The sequence below is a fragment of the Oncorhynchus masou genome, chromosome 3, assembly GCF_036934945.1.
Source record: "Oncorhynchus masou masou isolate Uvic2021 chromosome 3, UVic_Omas_1.1, whole genome shotgun sequence".
Taxonomy (NCBI): domain Eukaryota; kingdom Metazoa; phylum Chordata; class Actinopteri; order Salmoniformes; family Salmonidae; genus Oncorhynchus; species Oncorhynchus masou.
The window spans coordinates 49,033,463-49,056,078 of NC_088214.1; the positions used below are offsets into that span (position 1 = coordinate 49,033,463).

General features: G+C 44.9%; 1 protein-coding gene across 3 annotated transcripts; it reads left to right on the forward strand.

The window, feature by feature from the left end:
* The first annotated feature begins 277 nt into the window (after positions 1 to 277).
* Positions 278 to 22,150, forward strand: LOC135518269 (nucleolar transcription factor 1-A-like). Of its 3 annotated transcripts, none has more exons than XM_064943318.1 (20): positions 278 to 433; positions 5,498 to 5,600; positions 5,922 to 6,103; positions 6,284 to 6,367; positions 6,511 to 6,666; positions 6,927 to 6,991; positions 7,210 to 7,330; positions 7,483 to 7,593; positions 10,053 to 10,174; positions 11,307 to 11,448; positions 11,821 to 11,862; positions 11,974 to 12,111; positions 12,498 to 12,659; positions 12,969 to 13,097; positions 15,139 to 15,224; positions 18,172 to 18,361; positions 18,674 to 18,721; positions 20,587 to 20,721; positions 21,256 to 21,348; positions 21,522 to 22,150. In XM_064943318.1, exons 2-20 carry the CDS (start codon positions 5,540 to 5,542, stop codon positions 21,591 to 21,593), a joined length of 2,139 nt encoding a protein of 712 aa, XP_064799390.1. In that variant the 5' UTR covers positions 278 to 433; positions 5,498 to 5,539; the 3' UTR covers positions 21,594 to 22,150. The 3 variants fall into 3 exon arrangements, with proteins under 3 accessions (XP_064799390.1, XP_064799400.1, XP_064799407.1); XM_064943328.1 differs by having other exon boundaries at positions 21,259 to 21,348; XM_064943335.1 differs by having other exon boundaries at positions 12,969 to 13,079.
* The last annotated feature ends 466 nt before the right edge of the window (positions 22,151 to 22,616 follow it).

Consider the following 22,616-nt stretch of genomic DNA (forward strand, 5'->3'; position numbering starts at 1 on the left):
GAGGCCCCGTGTTATTCCGAGGATAGGCTAATCGGTTTAGCAGTCATGGGCTCTGGCTAAAATGAAGGGGGTGGCAGATAAATGTCTAGTTAGAATGAAGTATTTTAAATAAGACACTAAAAGATTTTAAATTGATAATGTGTTAAATAAATGCGTTATTCATTAAAGATATTACAGAACCACAATAAAACAATTTCTTATGAAATACTGCCGTCTTTGTCTCTTTTTTTCTCGCATGTTTTCCCTTGGAGTTCCTCCCCCTGCGGCGTTGGGCGGAGTTTCATACCGAAACAGACGCTTCTTTTGTCGGATCCGTTTCAACCTGACTCCCTGGGGTTTACGGCTGAAAAATAGACACTTAAACAGCCCTAAAATAATTAACACGAATACCTTGATTTTTAGTATCAACGCTGGTTTCTAACTGTCACGAAAGGTGAGTGAAAAGTTGTGTTTTGACGACGTTATAAGCGATTTTCAAGTCGTGTCTCCCCCAGTCTTTGTAACACTCATGGCGGCTCTGCAGTGAGAGCTTTGGGGCAAGAGCAAACAGATGCGCCCGCTCGCGTATCTGTTTTTCAGGAAATCCTCACTTTATAAGCGTTTCTGAAATGTGCACTTACTCTTTCTGGTAGCTTATAAAACCACATGGATAGTTAATTGTGCAATCTCCTCCAAGTTATACCATTAAAACGACTTTTCACAAATTAATGAATTATACTACCAAACTGCACGTGTCCTACACATCCAGGCTGCTAATAAGAAATTAAGTCGACTGATCGTTTTTTAATGTAACATTTCGTGGTATAATATAATATTATTTTCAAAAATGTGTTCGGTAAGAATACTTTTCTTGCCAGCGGAAGCTGCGTTTTGACTCCTGCCGGAATAAGGGCGCCATTACTGGGGTAGGAAGCAGAAAACGGTCGGTGTTCCCAAGACACATTTATAAGGCTATGAGTAGCCTTGACTCAAAAATAGAAGTACATTACATTAGCAATGCCACGGCCCATCGAAATATTTGAATGCAGTATATGATGAGCATTTTATATATTTTCATAGTTTCAGATATTCCCAAAATGTATCGGTAGATGGGAAACGCATGCATGTGGCAAGTTTTTTTTGTGTGCAATGTAGGCCTATGTTCTCGAATAAGTTTGGAGGATCTGTTGTGTGGTCCGAAGTTTGACCTTATGAGCGGGCCATAACACTGTAGCCTATACACCGAGAAAGCGGCGCCTCGGTCGGGTGCACAGCTGCGCCACCGATTGGGGGATACGGGCGGGGGTTGTCGCGCACTTTCTGGCAGTTCGATTCAGCCCGCCGCCATGGAATGTTCAAGCTGTTCCAACATTCTATTCCCTTCTCTAAAACGCTCCCTCCGCCTAGGCTATCTACCAAGGCTAGCCTATATACCAAACCAGTCGCGGTTAGTTAGGCTTTCGGTTAGGGGCCCGATGGAAAATAAGCAGAAAAATGCCAGCCTGGCCGAGGAACTAATCGGTGCCGAGCCCTTGATCATGACTCCGAGTGTCTTCTGTACGGGAGTTAAGAGCCCTGTAGCTTGGTCTGAACATTAACACACGCTCGCGGTACAGTTTTGGAAGCATAAGGACCTTATTTTCATATCTGCAATAGAAAATAATTCTGCTGCTATTGAAAAATCACACGTTGAAACAAAACATTGATCGGTCCTACAATTATATTGTGTGCCACTGCCCTGAAGTAGGCTACGCAATGTTGTTCTCTCATATGATAAAGGTTGGATAGATAGATAGGATGGACTTGGGCCGAGGGTCCATGTAACGCTTATTAGTCTAATGATCTAATACACTGATTAAAATATAATAATATAATGTTAGTTTCAATCTCTTAAGTTGTCTATTTTCTGATCCACTTGTTTAAATTGAATAATGTAGAACTGTTTTTAATTGACACATTTTCTACACTGTAAAATTGAGATTGTGATATTGTTGTGATAATTTTCTAAATCATCTTTATTCCTTTGAACATGAATGGTACTGTCACTGACTGTGAAGCCATGGAGTTGTGTGCATAAGTCCCTACAGGCTTCCCTTCAAATTCACTACAATGTTATCCTCAATCCCCTGCATATGCCAACACCTTGCATAGAGAGTCTAACAGCTAGGCCTAGCCAATATGTCGAAATGGATGGTTAATTTACAAATCTGCGTAATGACATGTTGTTTTAGTACAATTCCAATGAAGTAGCCCAATAGGCCTCAACGTATTATCTTGTGAATGTAGCCTACTGCACGGATTGCGTCGACGGATTGTGCATCCCGGGCACATCGGCTGCCCCGGAACCCCCATGATGTGCAGCTTGCATAGTAAAGCCCTGAGCAATTTTACGGTCCATTATTATAACCTATTGAAGGTCTAGAGTAGACACTAGCCTCTATACGATGAACAAGAAGCTTAAGTTAGCGGTATAGCTGAGAGGAATGCATAGCCTGGAACAGAGACGATGCCCCTGTTTTGGGATAACCTATGCAGCCTTCATTCCTCCCATCCTCGAAGACATCACCGATAGATGTGTGAAAATAGATTTTATGCTAGGCTACCAACCAAGTCATTTCAGATCAGGGATTCTTTCTGTAACCTATGATCATTGGTCACCAGTGATCATATATATACACTGCTCAAAAAAATAAAGGGAACACTTAAACAACACCATGTAACTCCAAGTCAATCACACTTCTGTGAAATCAAACTGTCCACTTAGGAAACAACACTGATTGACAATACAGTTCACATGCTGTTGTGCAAATGGAATAAACAAAAGGTGGAAATTATAGGCAATTAGCAAGACACCCCAATAAAGGAGTGGTTCTGCAGTGGGGACCACAGACCACTTCTCAGTTCCTATGCTTCCTGGCTGATGTTTTGGTCACTTTTGAATGCTGGTGGTGCTTTCACTATAGTTGTAGCATGAGACGGCGTCTACAACCCACACAAGGGGCTCAGGTAGTGCAGCTCATCCATGGTGGCACATCAATGCGAGCTGTGGCAAGAAGGTTTGCTGTGTCTGTCAGCGTAGTGTCCAGAGCATGGAGGCTCTACCAGGAGACAGGCCAGTACATCAGGAGATGTGGAGGAGGCTGTAGGAGGGCAACAACCCAGCAGCAGGACCGCTACCTCCGCCTTTGTGCAAGGAGGAGCACTGCCAGAGCCCTGCAAAATGACCTCCAGCAGGCCACAAATGTGCATGTGTCTGTTCAAACGGTCAGAAACAGACTCCATGAGGGTGGTATGAGGGCCCGACGTCCACAGGTGGGGGTTGTGCTTACAGCCCAACTCCGTGCAGGACGTTTGGCATTTGCCAGAGAACACCAAGATTGGCAAATTCACTAATGGCGCCTTGTGCTCTTCACAGATGAAAGCAGGTTCACACTGAGCACATGTGACAGACGTGACAGTCTGGAGACGCCGTGGAGAACGTTCTGCTGCCTGCAACAACCTCCAGCATGACCGGTATGGCGGTGGGTCAGTCATGGTGTGGGGTGGCATTTCTTTGGGGGGCCGCACAGCCCTCCATGTGCTCGCCAGAGGTAGCCTGACTGCCATTAGGTTACAGAGATAAGATCCTCAGACCCCTTGTGAGACCAAATGCTTGTGTGGTTGGCCCTGGGTTCCTCCTAATGCAAGACAATGCTAGACCTCATTTGGCTGGAGTATGTCAGCAGTTCCTGCAAGAGGAAGGCATTGATGCTATGGACTGGCCCACCCGTTCCCCAGACCTGAATCAAATTGAGCACATCTGGGACATCATGTCTCGCTCCATCCACCAACACCACGTTGCACCACAGACTGTCCAGGAGTTGGCGGATGCTTTAGTCCAGGTCTGGGAGGAGATCCCTCAGGAGACCATCCACCACCTCATCAGGAGCCATGCCCGAGCATTGTAGGGAGGTCATACAGGCACGTGGAGGCCACACACACTACTGAGCCTCATTTTGACTTGTTTTAAGGACATTACATCAAAGTTGGATCAGCCTGTAGTGTGGTTTTCCACTTTAATTTTGAGTGTGACTCCAAATCCAGACCTCCATGGGTTGATAAATTTGATTTCCATTGATAATTTCTGTGATTTTGTTGTCAGCACATTCAACTATGTAAAGAAAAAAAGTATTTAATAAGAATATTTAATTCATTCAGATCTAAGATGTGTTATTTTAGTGTTCCCTTTATTTTTTTGAGCAGTGTAAATATAAGCAAAAAAAAGAAACATTCTCTCACTCAACTGCGTTTATTTTCAGCAAACTTGTGTAAATATTTGTGTGAACATAAGATTCAACAACTGAGACATAAACTGAACAAGTTCCACAGGCATGTGACTAACAGAAAGGGAATAATGTGTCCCTGAACAAAGGGGAGGGGGTCAAAAGGAACAGTCAATGCAGCTGGTGGCCACACCAGATACTAAGTACTGCAGTGCATCTCCTCATGGACCGCACCAGATTTGCCACTCAGGAGTGGTCCTTGAATTGCTTCTCTTCCCACAGACACGTTTGCGAATTATCCCTGCTTCACTCCTCACACAGCCGTTGGATAGGTCTATAATGCTGATATGCTATAGTCTACTTTATAGTCCCTTGCCCACTGTAGCTTACAGGTAATGGGTACACAATTTAGTGGGCTGCTGAAGGTTTAGTCTGGCTTTGGTGTATAATAGGCTGCAAAATAGTGGTGATGCAAATTTGGAGGCCAGGTCAATATAGGACATTTATTTACTAAATAAACTAAAGTAAAAAAAAATACACTATGACTATGCAAGGTGTTCACCTAGGCTACGCCGTAGAACTTTGCAGCAAATTCGGATGGCAGACTGACAGGGACTCAGTCCCAGGTCTCTTCGCTGTCAGTTACAGTGCAAAGAGTTTCTTCATTTGGTTGTGCTTATAACGCACCATGGTCGTTTTAAGAGTGTATGCCTATAGTCTGAAGTTGCCAGGGGGACACTTGTGTGCACAGTGACGCCTGTTATACCGAACATTAGGAACACCCCATGGCAACTGTGCATGGCCTATTGGTTAGCCTACTTGTAGTAAAGACGTCTGACCTTCGTCAGCTGAATAATTGTCACAACGTGCACCCTCTCCGTGTCAATGTTTTTGAACATATTTAGTCGTGGACATAACCACAGGATAACGTATTAGAACCCTTGGTTGGAACGTCAAAAGTCAGTTCTTGAATTTGAGAAATCTTGTGTCGATCAATATCTTTACGTATTGGAATATCTGCCTACATGTACAAATGACCTCAACTAACCTGTACCCCGCACACTGACTCTGTACCGGTACCCCCTGTAATATAGCCTCGTTATTTTGTGTTACTTTTTAAATATTTTTGACTTTAGTTTATTTGGTCAGTATTTTCTTAACTCTTCTTGAACTACACTTTTGCTTAAAGGCTTGTAAGTCAGGTCTACACGCATTCGGCACCCGTGACAAATAAAGCTTTGGTTTTGTGGTTCCAGAATCTCTAGGAATCGGGTTGAGCTGCCCACAGACGCTGCACCATGAACGGCAGCAGCAGTGTGCCCTCTGCCTCCCAGACCATTCAGATAAAAACCCAGCCAGGTAGGCCAAATAATCAAACCACCATTCATCAACCACAAGCTATATCATTTCTTCTAGTAATAGTTTTGTCATTTTGTGTATCCTTCCTTCATGCTTATGTAATTACATGTAGGTTTATGTTTTTATCTTGTAATATTGTGTTGATTTCTGGTTGACTTTGAAAGATCAATGTGATTGACATTTGCTTAGGTATGTCTGTCAGTTGTTTATCTATTCCAGGGTCAGCTTGAGGTTTATTGTGTCTACTAAAGGGGCCAGTCAAAACAAATGAAACGCATGCCCTTTGATGTTGCTTGATGGTTGTCAGTTTGTCTGTTTTAGTTGTGGATGCATGGAGTAAGGAGGACTGCCTCACTCTTTTGGAGAGGATTCAGAGCTTGTTGCCTGATGGTGATGCCATGAAATACAAAACCACCGAGTCCCACTTTGACTGGGAGAAGGTCTGCTTCGGAGACTTTACTGGCGACATGTGCAAACAGAAGTGGGCGAAGGTGTCTACTGAGGTTAGCCAATCACAATTTCAGCCAATCACAAAAGCAGAAAATCTCTTTTCTGTGTGGAGGGAAGAGTGTCACAGAAATTGCAGAAAAAAATGTCTGTCGTCTCTATCTACTGGCAAAATGGCACTATGAAAATGTTTACAACAGAATTTCCGTTTTTTATCTATTTGATACTGTCTTCAGGTGCGGAAGTTTAGGACTATGACAGAGCTCATAGTTGACGTCATTGAGTTTGTGAAGAACCCTTACAAAGGGAAGAAATTGAAGGTAAAGAATCAGATTTGTACTCATGACATTCCAGGAAATACTAGGGTTATCTGGAGGAGGAGACTTGATCATTCACAATACTGTTGCCAATCTCACGCCTTCTACCATATGAATGGCAATTATTCTGTTTTCAACCCTATTAGACACACCCAGACTTCCCAAAGAAACCCCTTACGCCGTATTTCCGGTTCTTCATGGAGAAGCGAGCCAAGTATGCCAAGATCCACCCGGAGATGAGCAACCTTGACCTCACCAAGATTCTGTCCAAGAAATACAAGGAGCTCCCAGACAAGAAAAAGGTGATGGTCATCTCTACCCTGCTCTTTCATTATGCCTTTGGGATCATCTTTATTTAATTCAAAGCAGCTCTCACATCTAAACATGACATCACTGTATAGAAAACTGAGAGTGGTATGTGAATACACTTACCTGAACTAAATACTTTCTTGCTTCAAATTTGATAGCTTTCTGTACAGCTACACATCTTCAATTGTAGCAGCTCTTGTTAGTTTTTCAGTTAATAGCTAATTCACTGAGGGTTACTCTCTGTTCCCCACAGCAAAAGTACATCACAGAGTTTCAGCGAGAGAAGGAGTCATTTGAGAAGAATATGGCCCGATTCAAGTGAGTGTCATTTTCTGTCTCTTTCAAGTCGGTTAACAAGTCACTTCGTGTTCAGTGGCCAAATTAACTTCCTCTACTGGATAATAACCAACACTTTCCAAAGCTGACTAATTTCCCTTGAAAAACAACCGCAGGTGATAAACCCTCTATCTGTTTGTTGAAAGGGTATACCACCCATATACAGCTGCCTTAACGTCTTTGCTCTTGTTCACGTCCAGAGAGGACCACCCGGAGTTGATAGAGGAGAGAAAGAAGTCGGACCTTCCTGAGAAACCCAAGACGCCCCAGCAGCTGTGGTACAACCATGAGAAGAAGACCTACATGAAGCTCCACCCTGATGTGAGTGTTTGCAGAGGACCCATCCAGCTAAGTCTGGGATTTTGCTGAATGGAACTGTTGAGTGTTGTGCTTCCATTAATTCACCCTCAAAAGAAAATGTCCCTGTTGGAATCCTTTGTGGGGAATGCCTTTCCTTTCTCTGGGGTTACCAGGTGAGCCAAAAGGAGCTGAAGGAGGCTCTGAGGAGACAGTGGTCCCAGCTCTCAGACAAGAAGAGACTAAAATGGATCAGCAAGGCCCTGGAGCTGCAGAAAGACTATGCGGTAAGAGGTTAGAGGTGAATGGTCAAGAGTAAATATTCAGTAGTATGGCACCTTGTCAGGACATGGTAATCCTTTACTACCCTTTTGCTGGTAGAGTAAACCAGCATTAATTCATCATGTGTGATATACACTGCCTAGAGAGTAAACCAGCACTAATTCATCATGTGTGATATACACTGCCTAGAGAGTAAACCAGCACTAATTCATCATGTGTGATATACACTGCCTAGAGAGTAAACCGGCACTAATTCATCATGTGTGATATACACTGCCTAGAGAGTAAACCGGCACTAATTCATCATGTGTGATATACACTGCCTAGAGAGTAAACCGGCACTAATTCATCATGTGTGATATACACTGCCTAGAGAGTAAACCGGCACTAATTCATCATGTGTGATATACACTGCCTAGAGAGTAAACCGGCACTAATTCATCATGTGTGATATACACTGCCTAGAGAGTAAACCGGCACTAATTCATCATGTGTGATATACACTGCCTAGAGAGTAAACCGGCACTAATTCATCATGTGTGATATACACTGCCTAGAGAGTAAACCGGCACTAATTCATCATGTGTGATATACACTGCCTAGAGAGTAAACCGGCACTAATTCATCATGTGTGATATACACTGCCTAGAGAGTAAACCGGCACTAATTCATCATGTGTGATATACACTGCCTAGAGAGTAAACCAGCACTAATTCATCATGTGTGATATACACTGCCTAGAGAGTAAACCAGCACTAATTCATCATGTGTGATATACACTGCCTAGAGAGTAAACCAGCACTAATTCATCATGTGTGATATACACTGCCTAGAGAGTAAACCAGCACTAATTCATCATGTGTGATATACACTGCCTAGAGAGTAAACCAGCACTAATTCATCATGTGTGATATACACTGCCTAGAGAGTAAACCAGCACTAATTCATCATGTGTGATATACACTGCCTAGAGAGTAAACCAGCACTAATTCATCATGTGTGATATACACTGCCTAGAGAGTAAACCAGCACTAATTCATCATGTGTGATATACACTGCCTAGAGAGTAAACCAGCACTAATTCATCATGTGTGATATACACTGCCTAGAGAGTAAACCAGCACTAATTCATCATGTGTGATATACACTGCCTAGAGAGTAAACCAGCACTAATTCATCATGTGTGATATACACTGCCTAGAGAGTAAACCAGCACTAATTCATCATGTGTGATATACACTGCCTAGAGAGTAAACCAGCACTAATTCATCATGTGTGATATACACTGCCTAGAGAGTAAACCAGCACTAATTCATCATGTGTGATATACACTGCCTAGAGAGTAAACCAGCACTGATTCATCATGTGTGATATACACTGCCTAGAGAGTAAACCAGCACTGATTCATCATGTGTGATATACACTGCCTAGAGAGTAAACCAGCACTGATTCATCATGTGTGATATACACTGCCTAGAGAGTAAACCAGCACTGATTCATCATGTGTGATATACACTGCCTAGAGAGTAAACCAGCACTGATTCATCATGTGTGATATACACTGCCTAGAGAGTAAACCAGCACTGATTCATCATGTGTGATATACACTGCCTAGAGAGTAAACCAGCACTGATTCATCATGTGTGATATACACTGCCTAGAGAGTAAACCAGCACTGATTCATCATGTGTGATATACACTGCCTAGAGAGTAAACCAGCACTGATTCATCATGTGTGATATACACTGCCTAGAGAGTAAACCAGCACTGATTCATCATGTGTGATATACACTGCCTAGAGAGTAAACCAGCACTAATTCATCATGTGTGATATACACTGCCTAGAGAGTAAACCAGCACTAATTCATCATGTGTGATATACACTGCCTAGAGAGTAAACCAGCACTAATTCATCATGTGTGATATACACTGCCTAGAGAGTAAACCAGCACTAATTCATCATGTGTGATATACACTGCCTAGAGAGTAAACCAGCACTAATTCATCATGTGTGATATACACTGCCTAGAGAGTAAACCAGCACTAATTCATCATGTGTGATATACACTGCCTAGAGAGTAAACCAGCACTAATTCATCATGTGTGATATACACTGCCTAGAGAGTAAACCAGCACTAATTCATCATGTGTGATATACACTGCCTAGAGAGTAAACCAGCACTAATTCATCATGTGTGATATACACTGCCTAGAGAGTAAACCAGCCCTAATTCATCATGTGTGATATACACTGCCTAGAGAGTAAACCAGCACTAATTCATCATGTGTGATATACACTGCCTAGAGAGTAACATGCACATTTCTAAATAAATAGTATTTAATCCCTTTTAGGAAAGTCACAATCAATTACAATTTCACAGATTAAGTCTTGATGAGGAGAAATTGTCCATAATTTCTCATTGTCAACCAAAAAGTTTGATTGAATCTATGGTTCTCACTACAGGGCAGTATGAAGGTCTACCAAGAGGCCCATCCAGATGCTGAAGAGCACGTCAAGTCCGTCCTCACCAAAGCCGAGCGGCAGCTCAAGGACAAGTTTGACGGCAGGCCAACCAAACCACCGCCGTAAGTTGCTTGATCGGAGTCACATTATTTGAATGAAAGAATAGTGGGCATGTGGAGAGAGGGTAGAGGAATGTATAGGGGCACAGAACAGCGACTGAGGCACGTGGAGAGAGGGTAGAGGAATGTCTAGGGGCACAGAACAGCGACTGAGGTACGTGGAGAGAGGGTAGAGGAATGTCTAGGGGCACAGAACAGCGACTGAGGCACGTGGAGAGAGGGTAGAGGAATGTCTAGGGGCACAGAAAAGCGACTGAGGCACGTGGAGAGAGGGTAGAGGAATGTCTAGGGGCACAGAACAGCGACTGAGGCACGTGGAGAGAGGGTAGAGGAATGTCTAGGGGCACAGAACAGCGACTGAGGCACGTGGAGAGAGGGTAGAGGTATGTATAGGGGCACAGAACAGCGACTGAGGCACGTGGAGAGAGGGTAGAGGAATGTCTAGGGGCACAGAACAGCGACTGAGGCACGTGGAGAGAGGGTAGAGGAATGTCTAGGGGCACAGAAAAGCGACTGAGGTACGTGGAGAGAGGGTAGAGGAATGTCTAGGGGCACAGAACAGCGACTGAGGCACGTGGAGAGAGGGTAGAGGAATGTCTAGGGGCACAGAACAGCGACTGAGGCACGTGGAGAGAGGGTAGAGGTATGTATAGGGGCACAGAACAGCGACTGAGGCACGTGGAGAGAGGGTAGAGGTATGTATAGGGGCACAGAACAGCGACTGAGGCACGTGGAGAGAGGGTAGAGGAATGTCTAGGGGCACAGAAAAGCGACTGAGGTACGTGGAGAGAGGGTAGAGGAATGTCTAGGGGCACAGAACAGCGACTGAGGCACGTGGAGAGAGGGTAGAGGAATGTCTAGGGGCACAGAACAGCGACTGAGGTGGCGCTCAAACCCCCTGTCGCCAGGAAATATGCGGTCCAGTGTCGGCAGCACTACCACTGCCAGACCCCTGTGGTCTCTAGGCAGTTCTGTAAAGACCAAAAGGGATTTTCATTATTTTTTTAAATCCAGAGATTATGGATAGGAGCTCCTTTATGTATTTGCAAACAGTAAGTTAGCTCTTGGTTTCTGTGGCGTTTAAAGACCTGTGGTGCAGTTTTATGGCGCTGAGCTAATGGTTTTCGGTCTTCAGGAACGGTTACTCCCTATACTGTGCCGAGCTGATGGTGAACATGAAGGATGTTCCCAGTACGGAGCGTATGGTGCTGTGCAGTAAGCAGTGGAAGGTGATGACGCAGAAGGAGAAGGACATGTTTCAGAAACGCTGCGAGCAGGTCAGTCTTGTTCAGCTCCGTTCATGAGGAAATGCAATGAAACACCAGTATTTTCTTTTTCATTTCGTAAACAAGTCCTGGACTTGGTCCTCTGCTTCTTTTTAATAGCTGCTTCAAGTATTTGGGCCTCTATTGGTTTCAATTGTTTGTTTTTTGCTGCCATGTCATGCTGCTTCTGGGAAACCTTGCAGAAAATATAGATAAATATAGATAAAATATAGATAAATATAGATAAATACCTGTTTATAGCTGCAGAAGTGTTGTGAAGGTTTAAAAGGATTTCTGTCATGATAACAAAAGTTGTTTTTTTGTCATTCACAAATCTGAGCAATGCTCTTTCTTTCACCCCGCTGTTGGTGTTTCTGGCTACAGAAAAAGAAGCAGTATGAAATTGACCTACAGAGGTTTCTAGAGGTAAGTAGAACTGAATATAACCATATCTGTAGTACTGTACATATCACACTACACATGCTTAGCTGAGCTGAGTTTTAGAAGTGGAAGTCTCTGTCGGTTCTGTTTCCCCAGAGTCTCCCAGAGGAGGAGAGGGACCGCGTGATGACGGAGGAGAAGCTGGGGGGCTCACGGCTGGGCATGGGGGCTGCTGGCAGCCCGCATGGAGCCAAGTCCCCCTCCGCCACGGTGGGTCTCACAAAACTACAACAGGTATGTCACCACCTATCAGCCACTTGGCAAGTTGGGATATAGCTTTCAAAGTTACAGTGAACGCTTTTTTCACCTGGTCAGGCACAAGTAAGGTTTACTAAGCGGTTCATATGTTGGGTCATGGGGATGTTTGAGCTGTTAAGATGCAGTGAGGGTGGATCGTTTACATTTTAAGGCAGTGGATGCTGGTGGAAGGAGCTATAGGAGGACGGGTTTATTGTAATAGAAAAATGGAACAGTTTCAAACACAGTTTGATATCCATTACAATGAGCACGTCCTCCTCTTTCTCCTCCCACTAGCCTCCCCTGTTTTAAAAGTGTACTAGGTACACAATGTATATGTCACCTGCATTGATGCCAGGTTTGTCTCTATCGCATTCCTTCAGGAGCGCTGTCGCGAAGCTGAGCTGGAGCACTGGGTGCACGCTGGCCTGACGGCGAAAGAGAAGCGTGACGGCAAGAAGAGGACCAAAATCCCTGAGACGCCCAAGACTGCCGAGGAGATGTGGCAACAGAGCGTCATAGGAGACTACCTGGCAAAGTACAGGGTGAGCAAGCAGCATTTTGTGTCCGCAAAACAGCCCTAGATAAAAACATTTTTTAATAATCTGTAGGTCCATATACATTTGTATAGTTTTCTATTTGGTTTTAGTGTTTTACATTTATATTAAAGTAGTTATCTTTTCCAACAACATAACTTTAAAACATTTTTTAAACACGGTATACCTTGGTGGCTCGTGGGCCTGTTGTGGCCTACGGGCCGCCAGTTGAAGACCCCTGCCGTACTGCATCTAGGGATGCGTTTTAATCCAGAGTCCTAAGGTTTAAAAATTCTGTGTCCTGTGTCTTGTGGTTAGAGTGACCGCAAGAAGGCCCAGAGTGCTATGGAGTCGGCTTGGAAGGCCATGGAGAAGAAGGAGAAGATCCCGTGGATCAAGAAGGCGGCCGATGACCAGAAGCGATACGAGGTTCAGTACCGGCCCGTGGTCAGTGACCAGGAGCGATACGAGGTTCAGTACCGGCCCGTGGTCAGTGACCAGGAGCGATATGAGGTTCAGTACCGGCCCGTGGTCAGTGACCAGGAGCGATACGAGGTTCAGTACCGGCCCGTGGTCAGTGACCAGGAGCGATAAGAGGTTCAGTACCGGCCCGTGGTCAGTGACCAGGAGCGATACGAGGTTCAGTACCGGCCCGTGGTCAGTGACCAGGAGCGATACGAGGTTCAGTACCGGCCCGTGGTCAGTGACCAGGAGCGATACGAGGTTCAGTACCGGCCCGTGATCAGTGACCAGGAGCGATACGAGGTTCAGTACCGGCCCGTGGTCAGTGACCAGGAGCGATGCGAGGTTCAGTACCGGCCCGTGGTCAGTGACCAGGAGCGATGCGAGGTTCAGTACCGGCCCGTGGTCAGTGACCAGGAGCGATGCGAGGTTCAGTACCGGCCCGTGGTCAGTGACCAGGAGCGAGGCGAGGTTCAGTACCGGCCCGTGGTCAGTGACCAGGGGCGATACGAGGTTCAGTACCGGCCCGTGGTCAGTGACCAGGGCGAGACGAGGTTCAGTACCGGCCCGTGGTCAGTGACCAGGGGCGATACGAGGTTCAGTACCGGCCCGTGGTCAGTGACCAGGGGCGATACGAGGTTCAGTACGCCCGTGGTCAGTGACCAGGGGCGATACGAGGTTCAGTACCGGCCCGTGGTCAGTGACCAGGAGCGATGCGAGGTTCAGTACCGGCCCGTGGTCAGTGACCAGGAGCGATGCGAGGTTCAGTACCGGCCCGTGGTCAGTGACCAGGAGCGATGCGAGGTTCAGTACCGGCCCGTGGTCAGTGACCAGGAGCGATGCGAGGTTCAGTACCGGCCCGTGGTCAGTGACCAGGAGCGATACGAGGTTCAGTACCGGCCCGTGGTCAGTGACCAGGAGCGATACGAGGTTCAGTACCGGCCCGTGGTCAGTGACCAGGAGCGATACGAGGTTCAGTACCGGCCCGTGGTCAGTGACCAGGAGCGATGCGAGGTTCAGTACCGGCCCGTGGTCAGTGACCAGGTGTTTTGACCGCGGTCTTCTTCGGTTGTGCTGAAGAAATGTCCAAATGTTGGTCGCCCTCCCCTCCCCCTGCCCTTTCTCTTTCCTCTCTCTCCACCATCCCTCTTCGTTGCACTACCCTCGACGGAGTGTGGAGTTGGTGGATCCGTCCCGTCTGAATGCGTTTGCGTGATCTCAGTTTTTTTTTCTTTGTTTCTTCTGCTTTCTGCCATTGTACTAGAGTCTTGACATTTGTGTGTTTGTTTGCTGGATGTCACTGTTTGCACACTGTTGAAGTATGTAATGTGAGGGCCTCCCAAGTGGCACAGTGGTTTAAGGCACTACATCGCAGTTGCTCGCTGTGTCTCTAGAAATCCTGGTTTGAGTCTGTCGCAGCTGGCCGTGACCTGGAGACTCATGGGGCGTCGCACAATTAGCCCAGCTTCGTCCGGGTTAGGGGAGGGTTTGGCCGGCAGGGATGTCCTTGTCCCATCGCACTCTAGCGACTCCTGTGGCGGGCCGGGCGCATGCATTCTGACACGGTCGCCAAGTGGACGGTGTTTCCTCCGACACTTTGGTGCGGCTGGCTTCCGGGTTAAGCAGGCATTGTGTCAAGAAGCGGTGTGGCTTGGTTGGGTCGTGTTTCGGTGAACACGTGGCTCTCGACCTTCGCCTCTCCCGCGTCCATACGGGAGTTGCAGCGATGAGACAAGACTGTAACTACCAATTTGATACCATGAAATTGGGGAGAAAAAGGGGTAAAAAATAAAAAGTACGTAATGTGTATTTCTATTGATTATCCATTCAACTGTCCCGGTGTGTAATTTTCATGGGCATACCATTAACCCTATTGCTGACCTGGGTCACATACTTTCAAATACTTGATTTAATTTGCCCGATACATTGGAGCCCCCGTATTCCAAGTATTTGACATGTACAGTACCCCCAGGTGTGTGTGTGTGTGGACTGTGCTCGTGGTGTAATGACAGTTCTTCTCCCACAGAGAGAAGTGTTGGAGTCTAAAATGCCCCAGTCAGGAGCAGGCCAGAGGAAACCCAAGTTTGAAGGGGAGCCCAAGAAGCCACCAGTGTGAGTATCCACACGCCGACTCTTTTGAGTGTTATTGATGGTGTCTTTTTATCATATGGTTTCTTTTCTTGGCTTATCCAGCCCCATGTTCTTTTTCATTTTCTGTCTATTTGCTCAGTCCCTTTTCCCCAAATGTCTTCTTTTCTTATTTTTCCACACCCTGTCACTATCATTGTTTAGCTCCTTTTTCATGTCGTTCACCACCTTATTCAGGCACTTTGTCTAGAACCTCTTAGATTCACTTACTTTTGTGTGTTGCTAATTGTTGTTTGTGTAGGTCCCTTGTATGTCCTTTTGTCAATTTCTATAGTGCCTTCAGAAAGTATTCACACCCCTAGACTTTTTCCAAATTTTGGTGTTCAAAATGTTTACAGATTTTTAATTAAAAATTAAAAGCTGATATCTTGAGTTAATAAGTATTCAACCCTTGAGTGAGTAAGTTATTGCAAGCCTAAATAAGTTCAGGTGTAACAATATGCAAAACAAGTTGCATGAACTCACTCTGTGTGCAATAATAGTGTTTAACATGATTTTTGAATGACTACTTAATCTCTGTACCCTACACATACAATTATCTGTAAGATCCCTCAGTCGAGCAGGGAAGTTCAAGCACCAATTCAACCACCAAGAACAGGGGTTTCCAATGCCTTGCAAATATGGGCACCTAATGGGTACAAAGGGAAAAAAGCAGACATTGAATATCCCTTTGAGCATGGTATTAATTTAACTTTAGATGGTGTATCAATTAACTTAGTCAATGCAAAGATACAGGCGTCCTTCCTAACTCAGTTGTCGGAGAGGAAGGAAACCGCTCAGGGATTTCACCATGAGGTCAAAGGTGACTTTAAAACAGTTACAGAGTTGAAGGATGGGTCAACAACATTGTAGTTACTCCACAACACTAACCTAACTGACAGTGAAAAAGAAGCCTGTACAGAATAAACATCCAAAAAATGCATCCTGTTTATGACAAGGCACTAAAGTAAATCCTGCAAATGTAGCAAAGTAATTAATTTTTGTCCTGAATACAAAATGTTATGTATTCAGCAAATCTAGTACAAAAAATTACCATTCTCCATATTTTCAAGCATAGTGGTTGCTGAATTATGTTATGGGTATGCTTGTAACTGTTAAGGATGGGAGTTTTTCAGCATGAAAAATACATGGAATGGAGTTAAGCACAGGCCAAATCCTAGAGGAAAACTTGGTTCAGTCTGCTTTCCACCAGACACTGAGATGAATTCACTTTTTAACAGGACAATAACTTAAAAGGCCAAATCTACACTGTGGTTACTTACCAAGAAGACAGTGAATGTTCCGAGTTAGATTTAAGCAGATTTTTGTCTAAACTATGGCAAGACTTGAAAATGGTTGTCCAGCAATGATCAACAACCAATTTGACAGACCTTGACAATTGGGGAAAGGTTGCACAATCCAGGTGTGGAAAGCTCTTAGAGATTTACCCAGAAAGACTCTCAGCTTGTAATCGCTGCCAATGTTGATTCTATTGACTTGGGGTATAATATGTAACTAATCAAAATATATTAGTGTTCAAATGTTTTTTCCACTTTGACATTACATAGTATTTTCTGTAGATTGTTGATCAAAAATGACTATTAATTCCATTTGAATCTCACTTTGTAACACAACCAAATGTGGAAAAAGTCTAGGGGTGTGAATACTTTCTGAAGGCACTGTAAATATGTATACTGGACAAAAATAAACGCAACATGCAACAATTTCAAAGACTTTATAGAGTGACAGTTCATATAAGGAAATCAGTCAATTTAAATAATAAATGGGGCCTTAATTTATGGATTTCAAATGACTGGGAATAGAGATATACATCTGTTGGTCACAGATACCTTAAAAATGTTGGAGTGACCAACATTTGCCTCATGCAGTGCGACACATCTCCTTCGCATAGAGTTGAACAGGCTGTTGATTGTGGAATGTTGTCCCACTCCTCTTCAATGGCTATGCGAAGTTGCTGGATATTGGCGGGAACTGGAACACACTGTCGATCCAGAGCATCCCAAACATGCTCAATGGGTGACATGTCTGGTGGGTATGCAGGCCATGGAATAATTGGGATATTTTCAGCTTCTAGGAATTGTGTACTGATCCTTGTGACAAGGGGCCATTTATTTTCATGCTGTAACGTGAGGTGATGGCGGCGGATGAATGGCACGACAATGGGCCTCAGGATCTCATCATGGTATCTCTGTGCATTCAAATTGCCATTGATAAAAATGCAATTTTGTTTGTCTGTTGCTTATGCCTGCCCTTACCATAACCTAACCATACCATAGCCACCATGGGGCACCGCTCGCCCACACAACGCCATACTGTACACTCTGCGGCTGAGAGGCCGGTTGAACACATTTCCAAATTATGTAAAATTATGTTGGAGGTGGCTTGAATTAATATTACATTTTCTGGCAATAGTTCTGGTGCACATTCCGGTTGTTGAAATCGGAGTAATGGTGAACAATGATATTGCTGAGAGAGACGCACCCTGTTTCAGTAGCGCGAGTTGCGGCTCAAATGGGCTTGGCAGTCCTTTTAATTTGGCCGCATATCAACTGCAATCATTTCTGTAATCAGTGCTTTGTTAAAGATGTGTGTAGTGCTTTGTATCTGTGGCAAATAATTTGAAAGATGCTGCATATCCCCACTAATATTACAGCATTGTTGCGTTAGGTAGGCCTATTTTGTTAAATATTTCCCTTTAGAATGAGGAGTGGGACCTGTTAGTGGTCGTTTTGTGATAACTGCACTGTGATTAAAAAATGTAAAAACAATTGTTTTAGGTTTTTTTTCTTAATGTTAAGTATTACATTTCATTTAAACGTTCACACCCTTAGTTTGTATTGACTGATCTGTGGGTGTAATTAATCTTGAATTAAACCATCCTCCCTGACGCTCTCTCCCTCTTTCTCTGCAGGAGCGGCTACCAGATGTTCTCCCAGGAGCTGCTGACCAACGGCGAGCTAAACCACTTCAGCCTGAAGGAGCGCATGGTGGAGATCGGCAAGCGCTGGCACAAACTCAGCCAGAGCCACAAGGACAAGTACAAGAAGCTGGTGGAGGAGCTGCAGATTGAATACAAGGCCGAGCTGGAGGCTTGGGTCAAGGTAAGGGAGGGTAATCTTTGGGTCAAATAATGACTATTTGTTAGGCAACTTTCTGAACAGTGGACACCGAAGGTCGCCTTGCCTGAAAATAATTAAATAAGCATTAAAAAATCAAACTGAACGAGACATATTGCGTAAGGCCACATTGATACACGACGCAAACTTATAACCTGTGTTGTATTCTTCTAAAATCATTAAACAGTTGAAATGATCAAATGTTATCAGAGCCTTTGGAAGAAATCAGTTTTAACAGAATTTATTTAGTCATTTCTTCCCCTATTTTTCCCTCTTTCTTTCTCTTTTCCCCTTCAGTCTCTCTCTCCCCAGGAGCGAGCTGTTTATAAAGAGTTCTCCACCACAGTGAGTTGCACTCTCTCAAATATGTTCTTGACATCCCACTCAACCCTCATTCAAGATAGCACTTCATATACAATGCCCCAAACATTTTTTGAAATTTTTATTTCATCTGTTATTTTCCCAGGTAAATTGACTGAGAACACGTTCTCATTTACAGTGACGACCTGGGGAATAGTTACAGGGGAGAGGAGGGGGATGAATGAGTCAATTGTAAACTGGGGATGATTAGGTGCCTGTGATGGTTTTGAGGGCCAGATTGGGAATTTAGCCAGGACACTGGGGGTTAACACCCCTACTCTTACGATAAGTGCCATGGGATCTTTAATGACCTCAGAGAGTCAGGACACCCGTTTAACGTAATAATGTCCGGTCCAAGCTGTTGCGCATGCAAAACTCTGCTGGCACCCAGCCATCCACTGACACGATGTGATCCTTCTTGCTAATTTTTCAGAATAAAAGCCTGAAACGATGTCTAAAGACTGTTCACACCATGTGGAAGCCACAGAGAAAGGAATCTGGTTGATATCCCTTTAAATGGAGGGAAGGTATGCAATGGAACAGAGAGGTTTCAGGAAAAACAGCACTTCCTGGTTGGTTCAGACAATATTTTGATAGTTTTGGAAACTTTAGAGTGTTTTCTATCCTAATCTGACAATTATATGCATATTCTAGATTCTGGGCCTGAGAAATAGGCAGTTTCATTTGGGTACGTTTTTCATCCAAACATCAAAATACTGCCCGCTACACTCAAGAGGTTAAGTAAAATTGTTGAAATAAAAGTAACAAATAATTAAACAGCAGCAGTAAAACAACAATAGTGAGGCTATATAGTATAGAGTCTATGTGTGGGGGCATCGGTTGAGGTAATATGTACATGTAGGTAGAGTTAAAGTGACTGCATAGAGTAGCAGCAGCCTAAAGGGAGAGGGGGGGGGTCAATGCAAATAGTCTGGGTTGCCCTTTGATTAGCTGTTCAGGACTGGGGGATACCTAGTCAGTTGTGAAACTGAATGCCTTTAACTGAAATGCGTCTTCTGCATTTAACCCAACCCCTCTGAATCAGAGTCGACACCCACGTCTCCAGCGCCCGGGGAACAGTGGGTTAACTGCCTTGCTCAGGGGCAGAATGACAGAGTTCTACCTTGTTGCTGGATCGAATCCCCGAGCTGACCTTTCGGTTACTGGCTCAACGTTCTAACCACTAGGCCGCCCCAGGAATCTTATGGCTTGGGGGTAGAATCTGTTAAGACGCCTTTTGGACCTAGACTTGGTGCTCCGGTACTGCTTGCTGTGCTTGACAATGTTTAGGGCCTTCCTCTGACACCACCCGGTATAGAGGTCCTGGACGGCAGGAAGCTTGGCTTGGTGATGTACTGGCCTGTACGCACTACCCTCCGTAGTGCCTTGCGGTCGGAGGCCGAGCAGTTGCCATACCAGGCAGTGATGCAACCAGTCAGGATGCTCTTGGTGGTGCAGCTGTAGAACTTCATACTCCTGCTATAAGCCTTATCACTAATGCTATTATAGTTGTATTCCACATTCACATCCTTCATATTCCATAGCTTCTCTTCTCTGTAGCTGGAGTACTAAAAGCTGACACCAAATATATTTGATTTCGATGAGTAAATGAAATTGCCTTGTTCTGTTGTTGTAGCCTGATGTGACTCTGTATGAATGTATCTAACGTTACTGCATTTGAATGGGGGGTAAAAACGTAATCATATTAGCATCTAGCTACTAATCATCATTGAACCGTGTTTGTGTGCTGCCCCCCCTCCATCTTTGCCGCCCTGTTCTCCCTCTTTGTTCTCTCGCTCCACACCTTCGTCCATCTATTCATCCTCCTCTAACCCCCCCCCCCCATGCAGAAACGGCGGAGCACCACCAAGGCGCGGGGCGCCCAGGGGGCCAAGGTGTGTTTGATGGCGACAGGGAAGGGGGTAGGTGCCAGAGCCGCAGCAGAGGTCGGAGGGGGCAAGCGGGCCATGGCGTACCGGGCCAAGGTAACGCCGCCGCTCTCGCCAGACTGCTTCTCTCTCACACACAGAGAAGCATTAGTCACACTCACTCACTCAGACTTTGAGGCATCTGCATGGGTGGTGGTCAGACTGTGGTACCCTGTGCTGTGTGTGTGAGCTCCTGCAATTTTAATGGTTTAGGATTAGTTAAAGGCAGGGGTTCCCATACTTGATCCAGGGGCCCCCCAGGCGCTAAACAGTCTAATTAATTGAATCAGCTGTGTAGTGCTAGGGCAAACACCAACACATGCCCCCAGGGGGCTCCCAGTACTGTTTGGGAAACCCTGAGTGCAGGTCCTTATGTGATTAAGGCTCAAACAGTCTGCGGCAGTTGGAGTGACACTGATATTACTCTTACATGCTTTTACATCAATGTTTTCAGTTTGTGTGTTTAACTTATCTTAAGGTATTTATTATGCTATCATGTTTGTCCTGTAATTGTGTATTCCATGTGCTGTTATAAATGTATGTGCACCATTCTGTAAACGTGAGTTTGAGGTAAAGACCCTTTACCTCCAGCAGGATACGTCCGACTCGGACGAGGATGATAAGACGGACTCGTCAGACTCTGATGATGACGAATCGTCTGGCAGCTCCGACAGCGAAGATGAGGTGAACGGCACTATGCTTTAGTGTAGACTTGGGTCAAATACATAAGCAAAATATAAAGTATTTGAGGTGTGCTTAGTTTACCTGAGTTTGCATTTTGAGAGTTCTGATTGGACTAGGCTAAATCAGTCACCGCACTAAAATGGATTTGACCCGGATGTTCTACTATCCTCTAGAATGACGACGACCCATCCGAGGGCTCCAGCAGCTCTTCCTCAGAGGACAGCAGTGACTCGGACTCAGATTAGCCACCCCCCCAAATAGGAGGGGCTGTGCGGGACACACCTCGCGAGTCAGGCGCTGTTACAGCGGCGTCATCAAATCGCTCACACATGGGCTGCTCCCACCTCTCTCAAGGAGAAATGAGACTGGAGAAAGCGAGACGAATGGAAAAGTCATGCTCCCCCTGTTGACCTGGAGCACTTTTATTCAACTGGGACGAGATCTTTTACAGGGGCTGTTACGCGTTCAATGCCTTTCTAGGTGTTTATTATGAACTTGTTGTGACTTTTTTAACTTAAGGAAATTTCTAATGAAAGCGGTTGAGGCCTTTTGTTTTTTAACAAGACTGGTTTCTAGAGTTGACTGGGAGGGGCATATTGAGGAGTTTTGTTTTTTAACAAGACTGGTTTCTAGAGTTGACTGGGAGGGGCATATTGAGGAGTTTTGTTTTTTAACAAGACTGGTTTCTAGAGTTGACTGGGAGGGGCATATTGAGGAGTTTTGTCCAGGACTGTTGCTGCTTTCCCTCCATGGAAACATCTGGTCAAACCCTCTAAAATAAAATGCACTTTTTTCTTGTGAATTCTTCGTGTGATTTCAACCGTTGATGTTTATTTATAGAGCTTTAATGTAAGAAGTATGCTCAGCTCTGTTACTGATGGGGTAGGTTTGCAACCAAAATGGCAGCCTATTCCATAGAGTACACTACTTCTAGCCATAACCAAGTGAGCAGGTGGCACTTGAACATGTACGTAGTGGGAAACTAGTCTTATCATCCCTGAGCTCTGACTTGTCACACATGCGGGATCTGTCACCTAAGGAAATTACATGCATCCACGACTTGACTGGTAATTAAGAGCTTCCGACTTGGGCATGAACGCAGCGTTAGACATTTCTATGAAGGGACGATCCACAGCTATACTTTTCCCCACTAACCTTGGCTGTAGGCGATTTCCCTAAACAATGTAGTACCTGTATGTATCAAGCTTCAGTATTTGTATCCCTTTCTGGGCAAGCTGACCAAATTCACACGCGTGTTACAGATCCAT

What these genes read in the sequence shown, in the direction of transcription:
- LOC135518269 (XM_064943318.1), top strand. Translation starts at nt 5,540, where the DNA reads ATGAACGGCAGCAGCAGTGTGCCCTCTGCCTCCCAGACCATTCAGATA. An exon ending in TCAGATAAAAACCCAGCCAG is followed by an intron (nt 5,601 to 5,921) that starts GTAGGCCAAATA and finishes TGTCTGTTTTAG; the next exon opens with TTGTGGATGCATGGAGTAAG. An exon ending in AGGCCAACCAAACCACCGCC is followed by an intron (nt 10,175 to 11,306) that starts GTAAGTTGCTTG and finishes TTCGGTCTTCAG; the next exon opens with GAACGGTTACTCCCTATACT.